Source organism: Lepidochelys kempii, chromosome 6 (assembly GCF_965140285.1).
Source record: "Lepidochelys kempii isolate rLepKem1 chromosome 6, rLepKem1.hap1, whole genome shotgun sequence".
In the NCBI taxonomy this organism is placed as follows: domain Eukaryota; kingdom Metazoa; phylum Chordata; order Testudines; family Cheloniidae; genus Lepidochelys; species Lepidochelys kempii.
In genome coordinates this window covers 33,725,101-33,753,022 of record NC_136385.1, presented here as the reverse complement: position 1 = coordinate 33,753,022, position 27,922 = coordinate 33,725,101, and the positions used below count along the sequence as shown (strand labels likewise).

Below are 27,922 nucleotides of genomic sequence, written 5' to 3'. Positions count from 1 at the left end.
ATCATACACATTGTAAGGAGAGTGATCACTTTAGATAAGCTATTACCAGTAGGAGAGTGGGATGGGGGGAGAGAAAACCTTTCGTAGTGGTAAACACCCAATTTTTTCATGGTTTGTGTGTATAAAAAGATCTTCTGTACTTTCCACAGCATGCATCCGATGAAGTGAGCTGTAGCTCACGAAAGCTTATGCTCAAATAAATTGGTTAGTCTCTAAGGTGCCACAAGTCCTCCTTTTCTTTTAACAGGTATAGAATGCAGCATAGACAGCAGCATGAAAGCAAGAGTAAAATCAGGAGTAGGCATCTGTGCAGTTTTGGGGATCACTCAGACCAGTAAGGGGTCCTAGTCACCATCTGCCCTGTAATCCCAGGAGCCAGCCCCAAAGCATAAGGTCTTATCCAAGCTTCCATCAGCCTAGTTACTCCTTGTTGGATGACACCAACAGGCCTTCCAGTCCTGAGTCTCCTCAAATCTCTTCTTCCCAAGTTCTTAATTACCAGACACTCATCTTTTCCCCCATCACCCCCAAAGGCATGAATCCATGCCCCCAGACACCAGCTTACTTTGGCACACGCACCCTGTACAGTTTTCACAACAGAGATCTGCTTGGGGTAAAAACAAACAAAACGTTTATTTAAGAGAAAAAACACAGATTCAAAAATGAAATAGTGAGGAGGCGCACACACATACAAGTTACAGAGTAAATATACATAAACACACAATGGCACAGGCTTTGCATTTCCATATTAGATAAACCCCTTTTCTAATGCGTTACCTAGTGCCTTTGAACATTTGTCCAGCATACCCCCAAGCTATAGAGGGATCCTGCATTTCACAGACAGCTTCCTGTGTATAGATTGTCCCTCAGTTTCTGGATGAAAAACCTCAGACACAAGCCTGCTTTTAAATGGCATTTTCCCCCCTCTCCTTTTTTCTTTTCTTTCTCTCAGTCAATGGTGACTCATGTTTATTCAGGTTTCAGAGTAACAGCCGTGTTAGTCTGTATTCGCAAAAAGAAAAGGAGTACTTGTGGCACCTTAGAGACTAACCAATTTATTTGAGCATGAGCTTTCGTGAGCTACAGCTCACTTCATCGGATGCATACCGTGGAAACTGCAGCAGACTTTATATACACACAGAGACCATGAAACAATACCTCCTCCCACCCCACTGTCCTGCTGGTAATAGCTTATCTAAAGTGATCATCAAGTTGGGCCATTTCCAGCACAAATCCAGGTTTTCTCACCCTCCACCACCCCCCCCACACACACACAAACTCACTCTCCTGCTGGTAATAGCCCATCCAAAGTGACAACTCTCTACACAATGTGCATGATAATCAAGGTGGGCCATTTCCTGCACAAATCCAGGTTCTCTCACCCCTGGATTTGTGCTGGACATGGCCCACCTTGATTATCATGCACATTGTAGGGAGAGTGGTCACTTTGGATGAGCTATTACCAGCAGGATAGTGAGTTTGTGTGTGTGTGTTTTTTTGAGGGGGGTGAGAGAACCTGGATTTGTGCAGGAAATGGCCCACCTTGATTATCATGCACATTGTGTAGAGAGTTGTCACTTTGGATGGGCTATTACCAGCAGGAGAGTGAGTTTGTGTGTGTGTGGGGGGGTGGTGGAGGGTGAGAAAACCTGGATTTGTGCAGGAAATGGCCCAACTTGATGATCACTTTCGATAAGCTATTACCAGCAGGACAGTGGGGTGGGAGGAGGTATTGTTTCATGATCTCTGTGTGTATATAAAGTCTGCTGCAGTTTCCATGGTATGCATCCGATGAAGTGAGCTGTAGCTCACGAAAGCTCATGCTCAAATAGATTGGTTAGTCTCTAAGGTGCCACAAGTACTCCTTTTCTTTCTTCATGTTTATTCAGAGTGTGGAAACCCCCTCTTAACTGAGAGCCCTGATGTCTCAATATCTTTCCATTAACTCTAATGCCCCATCCTGGTCTTTTCCTGGGCTGGACAATGGGTTGTTATTTGAAGCTAGTTACATGTAAACACCTGGCTTGGAACGTGTCCCTCCCTGTCTGATTGCTCACTGTTCTGCTGTGAGTTGGATCCTAAGTTTCTAAGCCCACTTCTTTATACACACAAATACATATAACTATAGCCTGTATACATCTCATAATGATTACATTTAGAACATTACATGCTTTTATAAAAGACCGTACTCAACTTATTTTACAGCACAACAACATTGCATACAGTCAGTTGATTCACCTGCTTATTCGTCAGGGTTCAACCCTCCTGTTCTCCTTTTGGGGTGTCTGGAACCTGATTGTCACGGAGATAAAGGGAGCAGGAAAAAGAGAGCGAAAGAGAGAGCTAAGTGTCCCCCAGAGATGTCCAAAAGGGACTGCAACCACATCATATCAAAACTATCAATGTCAAAGCAAAATTTCCAGTGCTCCTTAAACACACGCTTCCAATCATCTTACGGAGGATGTGGTCTTTGGCTATAGTGAGACTGTACCTTCACCAGAAATCTGATGACGCCGAATCAGTCTGTGTTATTTTAATCTAGACATTTAATTTTGCCTCCATTTCTGTTGCTGTCAAACTCAGCCCCAGTTCTCCATGAAATTCACCATGTGCAAAGGAGAAACACAAGGCCTAGGCACCACTGAAGTCTCCATCTAACTTCCCAACAGTTTTACAGAATGTTTCTAAATTAACATGACCTGCCAGCTTTCACCCATTTGGGGCAATCTGAGAATCTATCCAAGGGTAGGTTTCAACACAACACACCTCTGCAGGGGCATAGGGACTAGGAGCAGGTCCTTTTCCACCTCACTCTTTTGTGAAGCTGCAAGACTGTGCACAGTCAAGCCATTGCTCTCTCCTGCTCAGTTTTCCCATCTGAAAAATGGATATGTACAATACTCGAGCTTCCATTGTGAAATTGTATTGCTCAATGTCTGTAAAGCACGTTGGAGAGCAAACTGTTGGTGGCGGGGGTGATCACTGGAAGTTAAAAGATAATTCATATAAACATTCAAATATATGACATGTAATAAACAGAGCTAGTACATGAGAAACATGGAAAAATTCACATTATCCAGAGTGCTTGGTTGTCTACTGTGGTTCTTCGCCATCAGAAACATCCAATTTCCCTGGGGTGGGGGGGAAGAAAAGGGGGACTCCCTATATTTGAAAGAAAAACTGAATTCTTATTACAGATAAGGATTTTGGCGGTTATCACAGACAGAAGACTTTGATTTGTATAGTGCTCAGGATTGCTTTGATAGCCAAAGGGGTATAAGGAGCATGGATCCTTTAGATGATTTTGAAAACGCACTTTTGTTCTACAGCTAATGCTACTGGCAGAAGTTAATGAATAGCTCAGTCACTCATCTCCGCTCTCAGTAAAGGGCTAGATGGCAAATGGCAAAGCCATTTATTTTGCAAAACACCATTAGTATTTGATAAACTCTTTGAGAAGAATGGTAATTTCAAATGATCCACCTGAACAAAACAATGAACCTGCATTTTTAAAATGCCATTGGTGTGAGGTCAGGCATGGAATGAGTCTGGCAGTGTAAATTACAACATTTGTCTTCTGTCAGAATCCTCCACTTCGAGCACATAGATTGCTTCCATTAAGTTATTAGCTTGATTGAGACTGAGAGAGCAGAGCGTTTTTCAATGTTAACGAGTTTTCAAAGGATCTGGAGAAATGGGCTCCTTTAAACTGCTTTCAGACACCACACAGGATTGGGGTATGTGTGTGTATATATAGATATAAGGGTCTGATTGGGGCAGGAGAACCAAGCACCACCTCCTTTAATGGATGATGCTACTTGATTAATTCAGGTCTCTCCCCATTCAAATAAAGCTATATGCATGGTATGACAATCAGGGTCCAGACACTCCAAAAGAGGAACAGTGGGTCTAAACCCCAAGAATAAGCAACTGATTGTATACCGTATTATTGTACTATAAAAATGTATGGAGTAAGGTCTTTTATGAAAACTGGTGACATGCTGGTCATGAATATCATTGTGTGATGTATGCATGGCTGGTGTATAAAGAGTTATGTAAGTGTGCGGGAAATAAGGCACCTCAAATAAGTTGTGGAGAGAGTTGACAAACAAGCCTGCCTTAAACAAAGGTGTCACAGACTGTACCCTTATAATCACCACTTTGACAAGACTATGATACATTTTGTACAAAGTATGTTTTGTGAGATATAATTTGAAAACTGATAATCTACTGAACATTACTGTCCTGGTAAAATGTGTGTCCGCAACACTGTATGTAAAGGTATAAGATTTTACTGTATTACATTGCTGTGACACATTTCAAGGTTAGAAAAGAAGCCCAAACCAGTTCCTTGGAGACAAAAGGCTAGTTAGCACCCTAGCCACATGTCAGCATAATCAAGTAGACTATCACCTGGGTAAATGGTCATTCTTTGACAGGAAGAAGGATGTGAGGGAGAAATTTACATTTTGGCAATGGAACAGTTGGGGGTTCCCGTGTGACAGACTGGCTGTCATCTGTATCCACACTGCAGATAATCCTCAAAGAGGAGAGAAAGGTGTAAGAATAGAGGACACGCAACACAAACAAACACTCTCTCTCTCTTCCATTCCTCTCTGCTCATGACAGCAACAATGCCTGAAGAAACACTGAACTGGGGAGGGGTCATGGCTGACAGGCTTTCAGCCAGTAAATACTGCAAAAAGCATGTGGTGAGAAAATATTTTGCTTTTAATTAATTTAGCTCACTAAGGTAGATATTAGTTTGCGTTTTATCTTTTGTTTTCTTTGTAACCAATTCTGCCCATTGTGTCTTGTTATTTGTAATCACTAAAAATCTTTCTTTCTGTAGTTAATAAACTTGTTTTATTGTTTTATCTGAACTAGCATGTGTGTTTGATTGAAGTGTTTGGGAATCTCTATTTGGGATAACAAGATTTGTGCATATCATTTTCTATTAATGAAATGACGGACTTTCTATGAGCTTGCACTACTGAGCCAGTGGGGTAACACCGTGGCTTACTGTTCTGGGCTGTCGTATGGAGAGTGTCACACCTGGTATGTACAGTTATTATTATAAGAGAGAAAGTCAGATTCATAAATCCAATATTCTTCAACTTCACTGCTTCCAGCAGAGATCCCAAAACCAAATTGTCTTAAGGGCTGTGCTATTCACCTCTAGAAATGGCCTTTCCAGAACTGAACACCACCTTCTATCACCACACACACACACCCAAAACAAACTCAACACTAACTATATTCCAAACTCAAACCATGTTATTTTCTTCCTTAGTGAGTCTCCTGCATATGGTGGTAAGTAAGGTGGGTTCTGAGGATGTCTGTGTGTACTTTGCAGCAGTGTGGTCAGTAATAAAGACAGTTTGCAAACGATAGCGAATATGTAACATGCAGACATTACGTAGAAAGCGTGTTTGGGTGGTGATGGGGAAGTAATTTGAAAAGGTCTTGAGCTTATTTGATCTCCATTCTTATATACTATAGTGACAGGTGTTATAGAAATACCTGAAATAGAAGACGGACAGCAACATTGCAGTGTTTGTATTACAGCCTCAGGAGCAACCTCAGGACAACATCCCTTCATCACCTGAGTGTCAGTATAACTAGAGACAGCCCTGAGCCCAGCACAGGAACAAAATAAACTAAACACTAAACATTGACAGCTGTTGATCTCAGTGCATCTGTGCACCAGGTAATAAAAACATACAGCTAAGCAGTAGGGCAGGCAAAATCAGTTGTCATTTGCCCTTAAACTCAGTCCCTGCCCTCTATTCCCATACATCGTGAAACTCACCACATATAGAAGACCAAGATGAGTCCTATGCTTTGCTTCAGGCCCCATTTAATGTCTCAAAATGGGGCTTAAGTGGGACTTAAGCAAAGCTTAGGCCTTATGTTGGCCCAAGGTGAATGTCAGCCATGGTGCTCTATTGTATACAGTAGTCAGATAAAAAGTGGTGAATTGCCACAGGGCAATTTGTGAGATTCAGCTGGATTATTACAGAACTACACAGAGCACATCTCCACAAACTGCATCAGTTCAACACACTTTTCAGATGACAGAATTGTGTACTGCTAACACATAAGGTAGGTGTGATAGCTAATCTGAGAATGGAATCACATAAAACAAATACAGGAGAAGACAGTGAAATGAAGACAAGTGATTCTGACACTGACATCACCCATGAGAGCTCTCTTATGTGAGATGATGTAGCCCAGCTGCACAAAGTGATGCTGTGTATGATTAATCATTTCCATTTCCATTTCCTTAATATTTGTATCAGCTTGTCAGTGAAGAACTCAGTCAGCGAACAAGCATAGCCCAAGCTAGAGAGCAGAGTACTGGCTTCCCTAGTTTAACTTCTCTCCAATTATTGTCCCCTTTCTACCCTTCCAAGATCAAAAATTTATTTTAATAGAAAAATTATTTTTAAAAACTGTTGTCTCTGATCTCTATCTGGCATTAAGATTATGACCAAACCATATGGACATATTTGGGTTCCAAATAACTATGTTTAGTAATTATATACAAATATACAAGACCTAGCTACGTATATATACACTCTTACTGTGTACTGATCTGGTGGCTTCTGTAATAGGAGATGGTGAGCACCACTAGAGGGCTCTCAAACTATTTAAAGGGATACTTCCCAATTCCTATATACTACATAAACCCAAGGAAATTAGCAGAAGTAATTGATCTTCAGCGCCTAGTCAAACAGATCTAAGTCCGGGTCAGATAACTTGTTGCAATTCTTCCATTCTTTCTTGGGAAAATCAACTTGGTTTTCCTTCACTTTGCTTCTCCCTTATTTCTATTATTTTTCACTTGATCGTTTCATTCCTCACTTAGGCAAAACTTCCAGTTCAGTCAATGGAGTTTTGCCTGAGTAAGGAGGATAGGATTGGGCTCTGAAATTGATTTACTGCAGGTTGGAAAAAAACAAAGAGGCTTGGTGGTGGCTTTGACACTGTGGTATCCTGTGTTCCAAATATAGGCCCTGATTCAGCACCTTACTCCTAGTCCTTCTGCTGTCTTTTGTAGGTAGAATAAAGTTTATTAACATGAAGAAAAGGAGTACTTGTGGCACCTTAGAGACTAACCAATTTATTTGAGCATAAGCTTTCGTGAGCTACAGCTCACTTCATCGGATGCATACTGTGGAAACTGCAGAAGACATTATATACACAGAGACCATGAAACAATACCTCCTCCCACCCCACTCTCCAGCTGGTAATAGCTTATCTAAAGTGATCACTCTCCTTACAATGTGTATGATAATCAAGTTGGGCCATTTCCATACACATTGTAAGGAGAGTGATCACTTTAGATAAGCTATTACCAGCTGGAGAGTGGGGTGGGAGGAGGTATTGTTTCATGGTCTCTGTGTATATAATGTCTTCTGCAGTTTCCACAGTATGCATCCGATGAAGTGAGCTGTAGCTCACAAAAGCTTATGCTCAAATAAATTGGTTAGTCTCTAAGGTGCCACAAGTACTCCTTTTCTTTTTGCGAATACAGACTAACACGGCTGTTACTCTGAAACCTGTTATTAACATGAGTAATTCTTCTGACACTTGAACATGTTTCAGTTCACTTCCTACTGATATTACAAAGCCATTTTAATCTGATACGTTGCAAACATGACTGTAAGTAGGGCAAGAATTGTTTAAACTGCTTTACAGTAATGGAAAAATATTAGGGTGGATTAATACCTGCCATCGGGACTGCAATTGTTGTGCCTTTTTGCTTGTATTACCTGTATGTTAGTTCAGTTCTCAACATCTGCCTATTACAATCCTATTATCCAGTTTCTACCTAGAAACTCTGGCAGCATGTTGGAAAGTTAGTGGGCATCTGGTCTTCCTTATTCTTAATAATAAATAATCATTAATATGTCACAGCACATGCCAGAATGGGCAAGTAAATTTCCAACTATTGGGTGAATGTGACCTTCACAAAAATCTTGGCTGTTTTGATAAAAAGATCCTATTCAGCAGATCATTAAGCAGTACTTGTCTTGTATGTCATTCTTCTCTACGTACAACTATGAAGGGCTTGGTTCACCCTACCAACTGCATTTTCCAACACTTCTCCCACTATTGTCAGATTTCCTCCCCCTTTCTGGGGCAATCAGCTCACTGTGGTTGTCATAGGGCAGATCAGCTGCCAGGTGATTTCAGCTACACTGTAAATAAGCGAGTCCCATGAGTCACTCATGATCTTTTGCCACCTTACATGGCAGTTGCTCGTGGAGTCAGTTCAACTGTTTTGTCTGACAGAACCAAAATTCAGGCAAATAATGTAACAATTTAACTATTCTTACCCATCGGAACAAACAACATCCATTTGTTCAGCTAATCATTTAACAAAAGAAATGGCCATACCTTAACACACATCCAATCCAGACCCTGTGTAGGTCAGCTAAGTGATAGCACGAAGTATTGGTGTGGAGAAAGTCATGACGTAATGTCTTTCAAAGCGGATAGAGGGAGAGGTATTCACAGTGGTCCAGAACGGATTGTGGGTAAGGGGAGGTGTGGGGGTAGCACAGAATACCCATGTGCAATTTGCTTATTTAGTGCAAGTTCTTTATCCTTTATATCATAGAGATAAAACTCGCCAGTTAAGCACTAACACTTGGGTTGCTATGAATAAATGGAGAACTCCTGTATTTGAGACATGAGAGTGGTGGCTAGAGGGACTTCCGATACTTGAAAAAAAGTAACCCATACCTATTCATGGCATCCAGGTCTTGTAACATGTTGGGTTTTTTAAATGCCTTTTCAAAAAGCCTACCCTTTCATACTCTGGAGGAAGCATTTAGCAGTGCTTATAAAATATCAGTGCTCCTCAAAGGGAAGATATCAGCTACATGGGGCACACCTAGAGTGCATTTTGCCCCATGCACCTGCTGAAGTGAGCTATAGCTCATGAAAGCTTATGCTCAAATAAACTGGTTAGTCTCTAAGGTGCCACAAGTCCTCCTTTTCTTTTTGCGGATACAGACTAACATGGCTGCTACTCTGAAACATGTGTTAAGTGTTAAAAATAAAGATTTCTGTTTACTCTGGAGAGAACCACTGAAAACTAGTTCACAGTGGAAGGCAGTAATAGAATGCCACCCTCTCTATTCAATAATAGATATGGCCATGTCTATTAGAGTAAATGAAAAAAAACTAACAATAGAAAAAGAAGGCAGAAAAATATTTTTCACCATATTGAATATTGTGTTGCTCACTGATGCATAACAATATTTTTTCCATTGTGGCTTCTAAGACCAGCCCATGCCTTAAAACCTTCAACTCCTCCCTCCACCCCCCGCAACTCTCAAGAGTGTTTCCACCTGTGGTTAGTTTCATTTTCTTTGCTTATTGAAAAACTAATCTAAAATGCACTAAATTCTCCCAAACTGGGGGGGCTGGTCCAGCTGCCTTTAAACAGCAGTGGGAGTACTGCTGACTGTTTGCATCCAAGAATGTCAAAGAAGAATCAGATTCTTGCTTTGATCAGAATTTACTAAAGCCACATTATAGTATGTCAAAAAGTAAATTTCAGACTTGGACCTTTTTGGCCATCCTTCCAACAACTGGATGTAGAACTCTCCCAAAGACCCCTCTCCCATCTGACTTACAGATAGCTGTTTTCTAGGGCTCACCCTTGGTGTCTGATTGGATCTCCAGTTCTGCCTTGCTGCACCAGACTAAACACCTGTGGGAGATTTGAGCAGAGAGAGTTAACTGTTGAAAATCAAGTAGGGATTCTGAGTAAAATTTTCAAAGGCATCTAAATGATGTAGGAGCCTAAGTCCCATTGATTTACATATGTTTCATAATATTTACCCTCTGTGCCCTTTCAAAGACACCGACAGTGCTAACTTCACAAAGAAAAAACATACAGCAACAGGAAGTGGTAGTTGTAACATACCAGAGGTAAGCAAATGCAAGTACAAATACAATGTTGCAGCTCAAGCCTCTTCTCTGCAAACCATGAACGTTGAAAAGCCTATACCTGCTATATAATTTTGTATGGTTCCAGAAAGCTGTTAAGGAATACTTGATCTTTCCACAACTATAAGGTTAAACAAGTATTTAGTCGGAAAGACAGTTTGGTTTTTTAGTACGATACAATAATACACGAGGTATTTGCTGGAATTAATATGGTCCCTGATTTTTCACTTAATTACAAAGAAATTTCATAAAGTGGAATGTCTTAAGTCATTTGCATTTTCCATAAATAACCAGCTTAAGTGACTTACTGATAAATGTCTTCATCTGTTACTAGCGTCTGCATGCTGACAGAACAGGTTTCTTTGTCATTCCAACACATCATAATTACCTCTCTCAAAGTGAGGTTTCTATGGTAACATTTGCATTTATTAAGGCTGGATATAGTATTGTAGCTGGACTTGTATGACTCCTCCACAAGCGAGAACAGGCGTAGGAAAAAAAAAATCCAAAACTGTTCTTATTTATGGACCAGGCATACCAATCCTGCAATAGTTATATCTGTAGTTAAAGATGCACTAGCTCAATATGGAAAATACCATTACTTGACTCTCAAGAATTCCTATAGCATGAGAGTATTGCCTGGTCAGAGACTTTGGGTTTTTTTTTAAATGGCTTATTTTCTTGCACCTTTGAAAAGAAAAGCTGATGCAAGGGCCCAACAACTACTTGGATTAATTTAAATAGGAGTTGAATTAGGCTCTGAGTGAATATTGTATTATGTAGGCAACCTGGACATTTTAACTATAACTGGAATTTACTAACGAGAAACTGAATTTCAGTTTTATAGCATACTTTACAGAATTCAAATATGTAAGAATGTAGTGTACACTAACATCATTACCTTAGGTTGCCATTATATATCATAGGTATGACACCCTGGCACCCCAATATTCACCACTGTCATGTAATTAGGATATGTTTTGTACAAAGAATGCCTTATGAGGTATCATTCCAGAAGTCTTGATCTGCAGGACATTGATCTCGTTGGATGGTATGTGCTATCGTTGTATAGGAAGTTATGAAGTTTGGCTGTGTACATGTTACTGAAACATGTTGTGAGGTTGAAAACACCCACAAGCAGCCTTTAAGGTACAACAGTAAAAAGGCCAAACAATGTTAATGGTTTATTGAGGAAATGTACAAGCACAGGGATTACCCCAGGAACTGTGTACAACGGAAAGCTCTCAGAGATAGCACTACATCATGGGAACTATTCGACCCAGGTCACAGCAAAAGACCTTTCCAGCAAGTGGAAAGAAGATATAAAAGGGGGAAATGACATCATGATGGTATTGCATTCTCCCTACAACTACACACCTGGAAACACCTGAGGGGCAAGGACTGAACTGCGGGAAGTGATGCTCCCAGGCTAAAAGGAATTTCTAGCCTGTATATAAAAACCTGGGAAACCCACGCTGCAGAGCCAAGGCAACTTGTGCCTTAAGAATCTGCCAGCTGGTTTATCACTTAGGGTGAGAATTTGCTAATTCACATCCTACCTATCTAGTGTGTTACGCTCAGTTTGTGGTTTTGTTTATTTACTAGGTTATCTGCTTTGATCAGTTTGCTATGACTTATCACTTAAAATCTATTCTTTCGTAGTTAATAAACTTATTTTATGTTTTAATTTAAACCAGTGAGCTTTGACTGGAGTGCTTGGGGGAAATCTCTGCATGGTTACCACAAGTGTGCATTGTTCTCTTTACATTGAGGGAGAGGCAGACTGGGTATTAAACTTGTTTAGTGGCCAGATTTGACCAGAGCAGGACCGTACTGCTTTGGGCTCCCAGGCTGGGAAGCTGGTGGTTAGAGAGCCTGCGTGTAACTGCACCTGGGCGTATCCCTGTGTGAATGCTGGTGAAAGTGCAGGCTGGAAGGCTTTGCAGCTTGCCACAGCAGTACAGTGTGAGAGGGAGCGAGGTTGGTGGGTCAGGGGTTCAGTGGTACCCCAATTCCAAAACACAAGAGAGCCAGAGCCAACCCAGAACAGCCAATAGATCAGCAGGCAGGGCAATGACCAAGGATGGAGGAGACCCACCTTCAAGTCCCTGTTCTGAATCAGGCAGAGCTGGGACCTGAACTTAGGTATTCCACACTGCCAGTGAGTGTCTCAATATAAAGCTATTGCTATTCTGACGTGGGCAATATGCCCCTTACTGATATTGGGTGTTGAAATGGACACCTTTCCACAAAACCTTTCAGTTTTGACAGAGAAATGTTTTGTAGAAAAGTTTTAGTCCAGCTCTAGGCCTATACACCACCAATATCTTATTTAAGCTCTCAAAATATGACTTGATTTAGCGGTAAGTGGTGCAGGGGCCTTCTGCACAGGGGCAATTTTCAGAGGGTGCATTTCAATGGCTGTAACTCAAAAGAATTTGGATCAGTAACTCCATTGTATGCAAATGTTTATGGAAAATAATGACAGAATTCATCTGAAAAACAAGCATAAAGACTAGACAAGTGAGTTTCTATTCAGCATGCTATGTTATGCTGGGACATTCCATGAAATAACATATCAGGTCATTCTTGTCACTGCCGTAAAAATATTCAAACCAAAGGAAGGAAAAAATCAGAGCTCAGACAATGCAAAGGCCATAGGGCATCCTATCAAAAGAGTAAAGATGCTGCATATGGTTAAACGCTTATAGAATCACAGAACCATAGGGTTAGAAGGGACCGCAAGGGTCATCTAGTCTAACCTCCTGCCAAGATGGATTGTTGTGTCCAAACCATCCAAGACAGATGGCTATCCAGCCTCATTTTGAAAACCTCCAGTGAAGGAGCTTCCAAAACTTCTCTAGGCAGTTTGTTCCATTGTCCTTCTGTTCTTACAGTTAGGAAGTTTTTCCTGAGATTTAATCTAAAACTGCTGTACTGTAGTTTGAATTCACTGCCTCTTGTCTTGCCCTCTGTGGCAAGAGAACAATTTTTCTCCATCTTTTTCATTGCAGCCTTCCAAGTATTTGAAGACCACCATCATATCCCCCCTTAATCTTATCTTTTCCAAACGAAACATACCCAGTTCCTTCTGCTTTTGCTCATATAACTTGCATTCCATCCCTTTGATTATCTTTGTCACTCTTCTGTGGATCCTTTCCAGTTTCTCTACCTCCCTTCTATACATTGGTGAGCAAAGTTGGACACAGTACTCCAGCTGAGGCCTAACCAGTGCAGAGTAGAGTGGTACTATCACCTGCCATAACTTGCATGCTATGCCTCCATTAATGCAATCCAAAATTGCATTTTCTTTTTTTGCAACAGTATTGCATTGTTGACATGTTGCAGTTGTGATTCACCACAACTCCCAGATCCTTCTCAGCAGTGCTGCTGCCAAGCCAGTTATCCCCCATTCTGTATTTCTGCATTTTTCTTCCCTAAGTGTAGCACCTTACATTTGTCTTTGTTGTCTCTAGTCCAGTTTTCCAATTTATCAAGATCCCTTTGAAATTTAGCTTTATCCTCCAAAGTGTTGGCAACCCCCCTAGATTTGTGTCATCTGCAAATCTGATCAAAATGCTCTCTATTCCTACATCCAGGTCATTAACAACGTTGTTAAACAACACCAGACCCAGAACAGATCTCTGTGGAACCCTATCTGAGATCTCCTTCCAATCTGAAATCATTCCATTAATAGTTCCTCTTTGTTTGCAGTTGTTTAACCAATTATCTGTCCACTTAATGGTAGCCACCAAGCCTGCATTTCTCCAGCTCACTTATGAAAATGTCATGTGAGACTGTGTCAAAAGCCTTGCTAAAGTCCAGGTATACTATGTCCACTGCATTCCCCCTATCCATCAAACCAGTTACCTTGTTAAAGAAGGAAATCAAGCTGGTTTAGCATGATTTGGTCTTAGTAAATCCATGCTGGATGCAAGTAGATCACTCCTTCATCCTCCAGGTATTTGCAAATTGAATGTTTTACACATTGCTCTAGTACAGTAGTTCTGAACCCATGGCCTGCAGGCCGTTTGCAGCCCAATCAGCACACAGCTGCAGCCCATGTGACATCCTCAGCGCCATACAGTTATTATACATATTGTGTGGATGTGGCTCACCTAACAAATACAGAGTTGCATATGTGGCTCACAATGGTAAATGGGTTGAGAACCCCTGCTCTAGTAGCTTTGCAGGTACTGAAGTTAGCCTGACTGGTCTAAAACTCCCCAGCTCCTCCTTTCTCCCCTTTTTAAAGTTGGGCACTATGTTAGGTCCCGGAAGACTGGAAAAGGGTTATCTTGTCATCCATGAGTTTTCAAATATTATTGCCAGTGGCGCAAAGATTTCTTCTGCATCCTGGGGTGAAGAGCATCAGGCTCTGCTGACTTGAATTCATTCAAATGAGTCAGAAGATCTAGGACGTGTTCTTTACTTATCCTGATCTGCATCCCTTCCTCTTTATAGTCTATGATAACTGTGGCCAGACGACTGGCCACATTATTTTTTGTGTGAAGACTGAAGCAAAGTAGGCATTGAGCAGCTCCGTCTCTTATCTTCCGTTGCCAGCTCATCTTCTCCATTGAGCAGCAGACACACATCCCTGATCTTTCTTTTTTGTCTGACATATTTGTAGAACCCTTTCTTGTTGTCTCTAACATTTCTTGCTCACTGTAACTCATTCCTTGCTGTGGCTTGCCTGATTTTTATCCCTACATGCTTGCGCTATTCCCATGGACACTTCCTTGGTGACATGCCCCTCCTTCCATTTCCTGCATGTATCTATCCCATTTGGTTTTTAGATAGCTAAAAAGCTCCTTGGTCTCCTGGGCCTCTTCTTCTCTTTCCTCTGCGTTGGAATAATTTGATATTGAGCCTCTAGTATTATACCTTTTAGGAACTGCCAGCCCCCTTCATCTTCTTTTCTTCCTAATTGGTCTTTCCATGGGACCTTGCCTACCATTTCTATGCATTGGTTGAAATCTTCCTTTATGAAGTCCAGTGTCCTTGTTTTGCTGTTCTCATGTCCTCATTTCCTTAGGATCTTGAATTCTATTGATCATGATCACTTCCTCCCAAGTTCCCGACTACTTTGCTGTAATAGTCTTCCAACAGATATCAGGGAAATTAAAATCTCCCATTAATACTAACTCATAGAATCATAGAACTGGAAGGGACCTCGAGAGTCATCCAATCCAGTCCCCTGTGTGTTAGCTAATCTTGTTACCTGCTTGAAGAATGTCTCATCCATTTCCTCTTTTTGATTTAGTGGTCTGTAATAGATCCCCACCATAACATTACTACTATGCTTTTTCCTTTTTATCCTAACCCAGATACTCAGTAGGGCTGCTGTTCACTTCCTCTTGGACCTCGGAGCCAGGGGTATATATTCTTGACATACAATGACAGTGCCATGCCTCCTCCTTTTTTCCCATACCTATCCTTCCGGAACAAGCTATATCCCTCAATGCTAGTACTCCGAACGTGGGAGTTGTCCCACCAAGTCTCTGTAATGCCAATTAAGTCATAAATTTCTTCATATACCATGATTTCTAGTTCATCCTGCTTGTTCCCTATACTCCTTGCATTGGTATACAGACATTGAAGATATTTTGCAGACTATCCTGTTGTTTTTCTTCTTGCCTCTTTAATGCAGTTTCCAGTCCCTTCTCCAGAATTTAGCTCCTTCTCCTTGTCTTCATTACTTGAGCCTAGATGCGCATTGGCTGGATTTTTGTCATCATCCCCCCAAAGACTAAGTTTAAAGCTCTCCTTATTGTGTTAGCCAGACAGCATCCAAAGATTCTCTTCCTAATATTTGGTAGATGGAGCCCATCCCAGCACAGTAACCCTCTTTCCTGGAACATCAGGTCATTGTTGAAGAAGCTAAAGCCCACTCACAAACACCACCTGCGTAGCCACACATTTACTTCCACGATTCAATGGTCCCTGCCCGGGCCTTTTCCTTCACCAGGGAGGATGGACAAAAACACCACTTTATCCCCGAATTCTTTATCCTTCTTCCCAGGGCCACTCAGTCTACAGTGATCTGCTTAAGGTCATTCTTGGTGATATCATTATGTATTCTCAAGAAATAAATGGGCAGCTTAAGGACAATCCAGTGTATGCAGATCCTGTCTTTTAATACACCAATAATTGCTAAGATGAATGACAGGAAGCTATTTGGAACCATGGGAGATCAGAATAAAAGGGGAAAACACTATTTTTGAGATTCTAATAAATCTCATATATGAAGATTTGATTTTCAAACATTTCTAAATGTAAATCTTTCACAAAAATGAGAATGCATTTCCAAGAATCCTGTCAGTAAGCATGAACAAGAATTAGAAACCCAGAAAAAACCCCAACACAATTCTACCATACAGAACCTCAATTGAAAGAGAGAGGAAAAAGTTTTTTAATCAAATAGTGTTAATATCACAATCCATCAAAAAAGTAAATGTATTTGTTCAGCTGTTCCTTGGTTAGTTAATGCTTTCATAAAAATGCCTCAAGTTTAAGACCTCTGGGTTATTTCCAAGAAATTAATAAACACAGTTTAGAGATACAGTTTATATATGCAAAAGCTCTGTGTGCGCACTTGGGATCAGGATCCCTGGCTCACACAACTGGGATCCCACACCCAATCTTGGAATAACTAGGGGTACATTAAAAATATTACTTATCTTTAACAAAATCAAGAAGCCATCCTATTACTAACTCTGTATACTTGGTGGTTCTGGACCGGAGATGGTCAGGAAATTTTTGACAAAACTATTTTAATCAGAAAATACCAGTTTATTAAAATCAAAATTTATTAGTTTCTCTGAAACCTTTGTTGGGAAGGTTTCTTAGGTCCAGGACAGAATTTCTGGTCAGACAGAGAGAGAACCCCCTTCCCCAACGCAGATTAGCGTATAGCCTGGTAGTTAGGGCACACATCAGGGATGTAGGATTCAAAGCAATTTGAGCAAAGGTCACCCACATCCCAAGTGAGTGCCCAAAGCACCAGGCTCTTGGCTGTTCTGAGGACGGGGTGTCTGCATGCATTCTCTCTTTCTACATTTTGAAAGGTCTTTGTTTCACTCTAATGCAAAATAAGAAAAACATCTGAAATCTCAATTTTTCTCATGATGGGGAAAAAAAACCATTTCCTGCACAGCTCTACTCTGGATCATTCTAGGTAATACATTCAAGTTGCAAACAATACACTAGAATCTGAGAGAGGCTAAAATATGCTATGCAAAATGGTCATAAAAGGGAAATCTCAGGGGACTGGGAAAAAGGTCCAGTCCAGTGAGATAAGTTATATATTTGCAGCTTTAATCAAACAAACAAAAAACTGCCCAGACCAGTGCTAAAATTTATGTGCAAAATGATGGTTAGGACTACTTAAATTTAATCTACATCCCTCCCCAATGAAATCATTCTCATACCCTTCATATATAAGATACTCCCTATGCCATATGTACACAATCAAACTATCTCACTGTGCTTCTGAAAAACACAATCTCTAGAGGAAATAGTCAGCTCTGAAACAGATGCATTATATTAAGCTGAGCTGCCAGCACCATCATGCACTGATTACGCAGCCAGGCTACCTGCAAATATACCAAAAACAGTGAAAAAGTTCTAAACTATAGGGCAGATTCATTCTCTCTCTGTTTCATGTCAAAAAACAAAACAAAAACCCACAAACATCCTAGATTTTAAGGGTATTTCCTTGATTTCTCTCCTCCTCATTAATGCTTTAAAGTACTAAATCACCAAATTTCAGACCAGTTGTAAGACAGCACCCTCTTGTGTAATGATATGTTAACTTTATAAATTTGGGGGTTGTATTTAGACTTTTTGTCATATGTATACACACATTCTTGCTTTTTTCCATACATCTGTGTAGCAAAACAGAATCATCATCTCTTGTCAGATATTGTTTCTAAAATATGCCACTGGCTTATAGCTGCTCCAGGTTCTTTCCTGAGTTTCACAAGCCAAGGCTCTAGAAGGCATTTACCTTCTGTAAGTATTTACTGTGTGGGAGTTATATAGTGTACACTGTTTCATGACCACCAGAACACGCTGCTATGCTCTGTGACGGGGCAAGACCAGATGGCTATAGAAAAGTAGTGGGAGACAGATATATTAGCTCCAGGCTAAACAAATCCCTGGTACCAGGATAAGTGAAATGGCAGCTGCTCCAGGTCAATTAAGACACCTGGAGCCAATTAAGAACTTTCCAGAAGGCAGGGAGAATGCTAGGTTGATTGGGACACCTGAAGCCAATCAGGGGCTGGCTGAAACTAGTTAAAAGCCTCCCAGTTAGTCAGGTGGGTGTGCATGCCAGGAGCTGTGGAAGGAAGTTGTGCTGTTGGAGAGGCTGAGTAGTACACACCATATCAGGCACAAGGAAGGAGGCCCTGAGGTAAGGGTGAAGTGGAGCTTGAGGAAGTGGGGGCTGCTGTGGGGAAGTAGCCCGGGGAATTGTATGTGTCATGTTTCTAAAAGGTCAGCTACCATAGCTGATACTATTAGGGTCCCTGGGCTGGAGCCTGGAGTAGAGGGCGGGCCCGGGCTCCCGCCTTTGCCACCTGCCCTCCCTCCCCGCCCCGGATTAATCACTGAGACTGGGAGACAACAGAGATGGTGCAAGGGAGGATAGCTTCTCCTTACCTCCTTCGCTGACTTATGATGAAAATGGCTCAGTAGACTGTGACCCTTGTCTCTAGAGAGAGATGGGTTACATGGAGAGTCACAGTGAGCCTCCGAGGCAAGCAAAATCTGCCAGGAAACGCGGGACCCACAAAGACAAGGACAGAGCTTTGTCACAGCTCCAATACTAGAGTTTTAAACAATGCTGAGTATCCACGTTCCAATACCTGCTTTGCTAAAATTTTACTTCAATTTAAAAAGTTGTATGTTGGGTGACTGGATCCTAAAGCATAGTGGTCTTCTTGATTTAGTAATTTCTCTATTGACAAGCAACAAAGGCTCTTGTAGGACACACCTAATTGAGATCTGGCAACCTATGACAAGGTTTGCGTGCCCATTAAAGCCCATCTTATATTTCCATACTAGTTAATCAGATTCATAGTCTCTTGCACCCCTTAGAACAGGAGTGGGCAAAACTACGGCCCCGGGGATGCATCCAGCCCTTCAGACATTTTAATCTGACCCTCGAGTTCCTGCCGAGGAGCAGGATTGGGGGCTTGCCCCTCTCTGCATGTGCCGTGGCTCCCAGAAGCAGGAGCCGGACAGGGGACATGCTGCTATGTGTAGGGGCAGCCAGGGGGCTTTGCACACGAAAAGCTCACAAAAGCTTATGCTCAAATAAATGTATTAGTCTCTAAGGTGCCACAAGTCCTCCTTTTCAGTTTTCAAACTGTGGTCTATAGAATCTTTGCTGGTCACATGCTCCTAGCTCTCCTCATTTCCAGCTGCTAACTCACATTAAAAACAAAGCAAAGCACATTTTATTTCTCCTTCTCCATACAAGCAATCGCTGTAGTTGTCACAGGAATGGTATTTGATTAGCAGTCACAGGGGAGGTGATCCACATAATTGTTAACATGAGGAGAGATGGTCCACAAGACTCTCTCTCGAGATGTGATCCACCTCACAAAAAAGCTGGAGAACCCCTACTTTAGCCAAATCTCTATGATTGTAGTCTCAGACTCAAGAAACAGAAATTACATCTTCACATGCAGAATGGACCAAATGTGCGACAGTGAGAAGAATATATCTGCAAGAAATCAGTATCCACTTTTCAGGGTATATGAAACTATACTAGAGAGACGTATCATGAACCAAACATGGCCTGTACACTAGTTACTGAAAAAAAACCCTGTAGCAAACCACAACGGGTTCTAGTAGCTGGAGGTAGAATACACATCAATGCACATCTGTCGAATATCCACGCAGCTCAGAAGAGCACCAAGGACACCTCCACATAGGACTCAGATTCCACTTCTACCACCAACTACTCCCTCTAAATTAATCAAGCTCGTACCAAGGGATCTGTTAAACCAGAACAAAGTTACACTATTGAACTAAGGTTCCTCAAGAACACAACTCTTATGTACATGGTCCATGGCAGTGTGTTTTTGGAAGACAAACTTTGGCACCACTGTCTATTTCATGTTCTGTTTATTTTGGGGAACAATGGAAGTTGTGATACTTGCAAGAAAGGAAAAACCCGAAGGCACACCAACTTGTGCTGAACGTTTATTTTCATGCTCTTACACAAATGAAAAGCTTACAGCAAAATGTACTTCATGGCAGGTTAAATCCTATACGCCTTGCGGCACATTCACAAATGGCTCTGAGGAGCTCTGCACAGATAAGCATCTTCCACCAGGGTGTTCTATGGCTGTTTCTATAGCTTCAGGGTTACAGCTTACACCCGAAACAGGGTTTGGGCAATAAGGTGCTAGTAGTCACAGTTCAGGAGGCCCCCATAGGTTTGGGGTCTGCAGCATACATAGGACGCAGTCTCCTCAAGCATGCTATACTAATCCTATCCCCTCAGGAGAGGTGAACACGTTTAACTGGATTCCAGGCTTTTCTTTGCTCACAAGATACGACTGTAAATGTTTTTCTAGTAATCAATTTATTGCCCTGAAACTATTGTTTTCATTAATGTGGGAGAAAAGTAGAATATTTTTCTGAATATGCACTATAAAAGACAATGGGTCATATTCTAATCCATTACATCAGTGTAAATCCAGCGTAACTCCACTACAGTCAATGGAGTTACTGTGGATTTTCACTTGTGTAGCCTGCACAAGATTTTCCAGAGTCCACTGGAAAGCATTTATTACATCAGAAATTCTAAGCAAAGCGCACTAACTTAAAGCATCAGACATGACAAGATGAAGACTGACATATTTAAGACAAGTGATAACATGGACACCCCTCCAAAAGAAGGAGGGCGACCTAGAGCAGGGATCAGGAACCTTTTTTTCTATCCGGGACCACTGACCCAAAGAAAAAATCAGTTGCAGGTCACACACAGCCCCATGGGGGGAGGGAGAGGATGCAAAGGCTCAGGGCTTCCCGCCACAGCATGGTGAGCCAGCGCTCACAGCTCCAGCCCCATGTGGTGGGGGGCGGGGGGGGGAAAGGTGTGGAAGCTCAGGGCTTCCCCTAGGCTCTGAGGTGGGGCCAGAAATGAGGGGCTCAGGGTGCGGGAGAGGGCTCCAGGCTGGGGTGGGGCTGGGGATGAGGGGTTTGGGGTGAAGGAGGGGGCTTCAGGCTGGGGCCAAGTTTGGAGTGTGGGGCGGGCTCAGGGCTGTGGGGCGGGGTCTGGGAGGAAGTTAGGGTGTGGGAGGGGTCTCAGGACTGGGGTAGGGGGTTGAGGTGTGTGAGGGGATGTGGGCTGCAGGCTCCAAGTGCCTCAGGGCAGGGGCTTGGGGTGCGGGCTGGGTGCAGGCTCTGGGAGGGAGTTAGGGTGCGGGATGGGGTTCTGAACTGGGGCAGGGAGTTCGGGGTGTGGGCTCCAGCCAGGTGGCGCTTACCTCAGGCAGCTCCCAGTCAGCAGTGCAGTGGGACTAAGGCAGGCTCCCTGCCTGCCCTGGCTCCACGCTGCTCGCAGAAGCAGCAGGCATGTCTGGCCCCTAGGCGGAGGCGCAGTCAGATGGCTCTGCGCAGTGTACACTGCCCACATCTATAGACACTTCCCCTGCAGCTCCCATTGGCCAGGGTTAACAGCAATGGGAGCTATGGAGGCAGCGCTCAGGGTGGGGGTAGCTCACAGAGCTTCCCTGATTACACCTTCGTCTAGGGGCCGCAGGGACATGCCAACCGCTTCCCAGAGCTGCGCAGAGCCAACTCGACTTTCAAAGGCCTGGCAACCCTAGCTTCCCCCCACAGGTGGGCGAGCCGGTATTTGCACTGCAGCCCTGCGGAGGGCACTGAGGCTCAGGGCTTCTGGCCTATGGCACGGAGACTTGCTGCGGGCCAGATGAAATTAGGCATTGGGCCAGATCCATCCTGCAGGCTGTAGGTTCCCCACCCCAACCTAGAGAAACATTATTTAGAGCAATAAAGAAGCTAAATCCATCAACATGATGCTCTGAAACCTGAACAGAACAGCACAAGACCAAAATAAGTGGCAGAAACAGGTAGACACCCTATGCACCTGAGGGTGCAGGAGGATAAAGAAATGAAAACCGAATTCACAGGAAATCTATCATTAGGGCTGGACTGATGCTTAGGCACATGCCTTCCACTCCCTCTCTTGTGTCATGTCATGAGAGACATAGGAATGTAAGGTTTTGTTTAAAAGCAAAATGATGTTTTTAGTTCTCACAGTTGGTTGGTTTTTTGGTTTTTTTTTTGAAGAAGCAATTTGATAACTTGACAAGTGTAATCAATGCATTTTGCAAACAGCCTAAAACAACAGCTGATAGATGCAAGCTGTTCTAACCATCTTACCGGGGTGCTGACTTTGAAGCCCACTGGAGCAGAAGGTCTGTTCCACCCCAGGAGAGGAACTGGGGTACAGGAGGGGTGGTGGGTGGATGACGGATTCTCACAGCCACTGCAGTTCATGCAGAGTTCTCCCTCTGGGTGAGTGGGAGCTGAAGATTGAACGAAAGTTTGGGAAGGAGGGAGGCTCAGGTTTCTCAAAGAGGAGCGGTGGGCTCCTCACCCACTCAGCAGACTGCTCCTGTGACTAGCCAATACCACTGCTGCCCAAGCAGGGAGCAAGGCCATGACAGGGGTGTACTTAGGGTCTTAAGTTACTTTAATATAGCTCTGCCATCTATAATATTATTGTATGCAAACATCAGCATAAGGATATGCTTATACCATCATTTGAATTTCCCCCCTAAACCTCTTCCATAATTTGTGTACCCACACAAACGCAGTGCAATTTATTGTTCAACTCATGATCACACACAATCTGAATCCTTCCTTGCTGATCTTATGAAGGTGGCTATGTGCACTGCATCCAGTTAAAACACTGCTTACGTTTCTACAGCTTAGTTCTAACACACCACTGCCCCTTTTTGGTATTCTGAGATGAGCAAAATATGCTACTAAAAAAGACTCATAACAGATCAAAAGAAACACCAAGATTTTCCTAATTCATTATTCTAATTTCTCTCAAACAGAATCAGCTTAAAGAACATGACTTAGTTTAAATTTCACCCATTGCTGGCAAGAGCTGGGATTTGACAATAGCAAATATTAGTGAAATATGCATTAGCTTTTAGTATTGAAGTTTTGCCAGTACCAGGTGATTAAATTACCAAAACCAATTGCATAAAAGATAGTCTCTGATTTAACTCTGAAGTTTAAGTTCCTTTAGAGACATCACAGTATTAGTTTAAGAGTCACATAGGTGCATATTTACAAACTTCAGGGCTATTCATTCACAATAAACATCGCAAGCAATGTAACTTTACTTTCTTGAAATATAAAAAGTAGTAATCAAATAATACTGAGTTTATCTGTAAATTAGAACAAAACCACCCTGTCTTAGATTTGTTTATTGTACTGTGAAATAGTCAGCATACATTAGAGACAAAGTATACATGACTTCTAAGAAAAAGAGAAAAAAATAAATTGATGTTTTAAAGTTTTACTCGATATTGCTCAGAAGAATCTATAAATTATCCACTGGAAAGCATTCAGCACAAAAGCTCTGCTTCTACAATTACAAAACATGGAAGAATACAAGATGTTCTGAATCCAACAAGCCACATACCTAAAATTTAACTGTAAAAGCTCTGAAAAGATTAACTGTAAAGTTTATAAGCTTGTTTTCTTCTGAGACAGATTAATTTTATCTCCAAGACTTAGGGCCATTCCCTGTAAGGAAATAAAAAAAGGAAAGATGTTCACACCTTGGCTATTTCATAAAATTACTGTTATCTCAACGCCCCCACCCAAAAAAACCACAACACCACCTCTCCGTTACCAGTATTACTACAGTTCCATATATAAAATTCATGAAACTAATTCCATGGAAAAGAGAATATTTCTAATTCAACGACAACATTTTATTTATTTGTAGCTACAGTTCAGTACATAGTTTCCAAAAAGCATGAATAAGCTAGATTTGCGTATAATATCTTGCTGAAATAATGAACCAAAAATAGACTATATTTTTTGATATTAGAAAGCTGTACCACCACTCCAAAAGAGCAAGAGTCAAGAATTTTAACCCTTGATGTTGCACCATTTTAAAATGCGGTCAGTCCAGCAGTTACAAAGGTCAGTCCAAATGGCAGTAATTGAAATTAGGGCGTTGGAAAAGCTCAACACTAGCATAATACATACAAAATTAATAAATTATAAATGCAGACACCATCTCTCAACATGCTGAGCCCCCAAAAATCTTTTCCACCTCCATAAAAAATATGAGCCCATAAACAGAATAATATGTGTGTGTGTGTGTTTTAGAGTCTCAGTAAAACTAACAAAAATAAGGAAATTCAAAGTTCCAACTGCTACTCAATCAATAGTGAATTACTCCCTCGGTTAGACCAAGTCACAGACTTAACTGAACATAGTGTCTTATGTTGGAGTTCCATTGACATTAACGGTTCCATTGTAAACATACTATCCACTTCTATTAAAACCATTTCAAAATTCTTCCAATAGCATCAAGTAAATGGTTCTTTTGAATCTGAAAGTCCTAAAGGAACACTTATGATAAGCTGTATAATATACTTCTAGTTATACATGAGTTTCTTCTTTATTCAAGGTTAAGTTTTATAAGGACCAAAAAATTCCCACAAAATCTCTTTTTTCGGGAAGTGAGAAAAGACAGTTTCCTTTTCCGTAACTGGTGTTCTTCGAGATGTGTTGCTCATCTCTATTCCATGACAGATGCGCATACTCGCCACGTGCACCGGTGCCAGAATTTTTTCTCCTAGCAGTACCCGTAGGGGAGCGCCCCTAGCGACCCGTGGAGTGGCGCCTCAATGGCATGGTATAAGGGGCGCTGTGCACTCCCCCCACCCTCAGTTCCTTCTTGCTGGACAACTCCGACAGAGGGGAAGGAGGGTGGGATGTGGAATAGACATGAGCAACACATTTCAAAGAACACCATATTTAAGTAGGCTTCTTTTATATACACAGCAAATACATAGACTACCACAAGAATGGCCACACTGGGTCAGACCCAAGGTCCATCTAGCCATTTATCCTGTCTTCTGACACCAGACAGTGCCAGATGCTTCTGGTGAAATGAATAGACAAGGGCAATTATTGAGTAATGCAACTGTTATCGAGTCCCAGCTTCTGGCAATCAGAGGTTTAGAGACACCCAGAACATGAGGTTGCGTCCTTGACCATCTTAGATAATAATCACTGGTGGACCTGTCCTCCAGGAAATGATCTAATTCATAACTTTTTGCCTTCACAACACCCCCTGGTAACCAGTTCCACAGGTTGACAGTGCATTGTGTGAAGAAGTACTACCTTATGTTAGTTTTAAGCCCGCTGCTTACTAATTTCATTGGCTGACGCTTGATTCATGTATTATGTGAAGGGATAAATAGCCCTTCCTAGTCCCTTTCTCCCACCATTCATGATTTCATAGACCTCTATCATATCCTTCCTTGGCTGTCTCTTTTCTAAGATCAACAGTCTCAGCCTTTTTAATCTCTCCTCAGATGGAAGCTGTCCCATATCCCTAATGGTTTTTGTTGCCCTTCTGTATACCTTTTCCAATTCTAATATCTTTTTTGAGATGGGGTGGCCAGGACAGCATGCCATGCCATACTATGAATTTATATAGTGGCATTATGATACTGCCTGTCTTATTATAGATCCCTTTCTTAATGGTTCCTAACATTCTTATCCTTTTTTTTTTTTTTAAATAGGATCCTTTATTCCAACTTGAGTGAAAATTAAAATGGTTGTTTCAACACTTTGAGAAACAGTATGTCGGGCATGTTGGTGGTACATTATGTTTTTTAATAACAAAAGAACATAGGACTGCAAATGGGATGTGTAAATACAGCAAAATCTTGGACTATTATAATGCACTGCTGTATGAGGCACGTTAATTGTGTTTAAGTTACCCCGTTCCACCTAACTGTTGAAGTGCTCTCCCCTCCAAATAAAAAAAAATAAGTCAACAATCATGCTGTATAAGGGTAGTGGAGATGGAAGCTTTTCATTCAGAAGAACCTAGTTTTAAAATTGAGACAGGGATTTTCTTCTTCACCTTGCCTGAAAGTTGCCAATCTAATTAAACAATACTAAAAATTAACCATAAACTACAATGCAAGCTCTGCAAATGTGTATAGAACTCAAATAAAAATTAGAGAGACAAAGCTTTAAAAAGAAACCATCATTACCTGACTCTTTGCACGAATTCGTATGTGGCCAGTGACGGGAGCATCTGGTCCAAGATGAATTGGCTTTTCAATGCTGACATTTGCAAGTGCATCTTCTCCAAATATGGAACGTGCATACAGATTGGCAGCCATAAAGCCACAGTAACCAGAAAGTGCCTAGAGAAAGAACACTTAAATTTAACTCTTTACAAAAGGCTAATTGTCCTTTAACAGACACATTTTGATCCATATTAAGCACAACTCAGCAGGTTTTTATATTTAAAACCTATCCTTCTAAATACAGCATTTTGTAAGATACCTAAACTCCAGTTCTGAAGGAAACATTAATAGATCTTTCTAAAATGAAAACTGACAGAGATTTAATCAAGTCATTTAAACAAGACATAACTGGCATTTTCAGGCTCTGAGGTAATGCATAGCAAAAAGGCTTTAAGAAAGATTAATTCCTACTGAAAGGAAGGAAGTCTTGACCTATTGAAAAAAAATTGTGCTGACCATTCTGAAGCAGATACGTTAGCTGACATTTTATTAACTGCTTCTTGCTCAGCTAAAGCAAGAAACTATTTGAAAATGACCCAGTTAACATGAATTTCCTTTTAGCTTTCTTAGAGCATAAATTTCTAAAGTGTATTAAATACTAAAGAATACTAACATCTTCCAGACTAAACAAACATCTATAAAATTGGTGGAGGTTTATAAATTTAGAAACTAGACCAGGTAAATAATCTAAAGAACACAAACTCCAAAAAGGGCACCGGAAAATACTATTCTATATAGGTTCCTACACTACGTTCAACATCATCAGTATCTGAGTGCCTTCCAGTAGTGAATTAAGCAACTGGACTACACATCTGTTGTGTAATGTTTGTTTTCTCATCCTCTCTCTAGAGGGACAAGTGTGTGTAGGAGTGAGTCTGTTTGTTAATTTTTTAAATATATAAATATATCTGATGAGAGTTCTCAGAAATTTATCCTATGCAACGTGTCTTGCAAAGTTAGAATAACTCTACATTATTCAAATAGTGCAATCAATGCCCAAGAAGAATTCAAGAAGGGAGAAAAAAATGCTATATTTTGGAATCCATGTCTATTTATACTTGCACAGTAATTTTACTCCAGTTTAAAAAGTGCTTGAAGAATTTTCAGCAAGTATCTTACCTTCTCTGGGGTAAGGCATTTCATGTTGGTTGATTTTAGTATGTGCTGTAAGTATTCATTTAGATCAATGATGTTTGTATTAACTGTAACCTTCAAGAAAAAGAACAAGGTGTGATCATTTTCATCAGCTTCTCTGACATGTTTTAAATAATTTTTCTTCTAGGACTATAAAAAAGAAAGCGTCACTGTCATTTATCCTGTAGTAGCATACTGTACTTGTTGATGGCTTTAAGTCCTTTTATATTGGAGAATCTTACATAAAGGTTTCATCTTCCACCATCCAGGGGTTAAATAGGAATGGCCTCTTACTTTCTACCACATATTTAAAAATTAGTCAGAATAAGTGTACATCGTACTTTGCTAAACATGTGGAAAGAGTCCATATCTTGAATGGTTGCTTCAAGTCTAGTTACAGGCTAAATGTGTACATTTGAATTACCACACCAGAACAAGTCAAAGATACATGTAGTCCAGTAGCTTTT

The 27,922-nt window shown here is 41.3% G+C and overlaps 1 protein-coding gene across 12 annotated transcripts in view; it reads right to left on the bottom strand.

Annotated features, from left to right (window-relative positions):
• Positions 1 to 1,828: 1,828 nt before the first annotated feature.
• Positions 1,829 to 27,922, bottom strand: part of COPB1 (coat protein complex I subunit beta 1) — a 57,305-nt gene continuing 31,211 nt past the window's right edge. For 6 of the 12 annotated variants that reach the window (XM_073347459.2, XM_073347458.2, XM_073347452.1 and 3 more), the window contains 3 exons: positions 27,441 to 27,530; positions 26,283 to 26,438; positions 23,444 to 23,781 (listed from right to left, as the gene is read on the bottom strand). In XM_073347459.2, the coding sequence (XP_073203560.1) occupies positions 23,722 to 23,781; positions 26,283 to 26,438; positions 27,441 to 27,530 (306 nt within the window). In that variant the 3' untranslated portion in view covers positions 23,444 to 23,721. Of the gene's footprint in view, positions 2,983 to 7,535; positions 9,731 to 21,322; positions 22,545 to 23,443; positions 23,782 to 26,282; positions 26,439 to 27,440; positions 27,531 to 27,922 lie in introns of those variants that run through there. The other 6 variants (XR_012159340.2, XR_012159341.1, XR_012159342.2 and 3 more) reach the window with 6 other exon arrangements.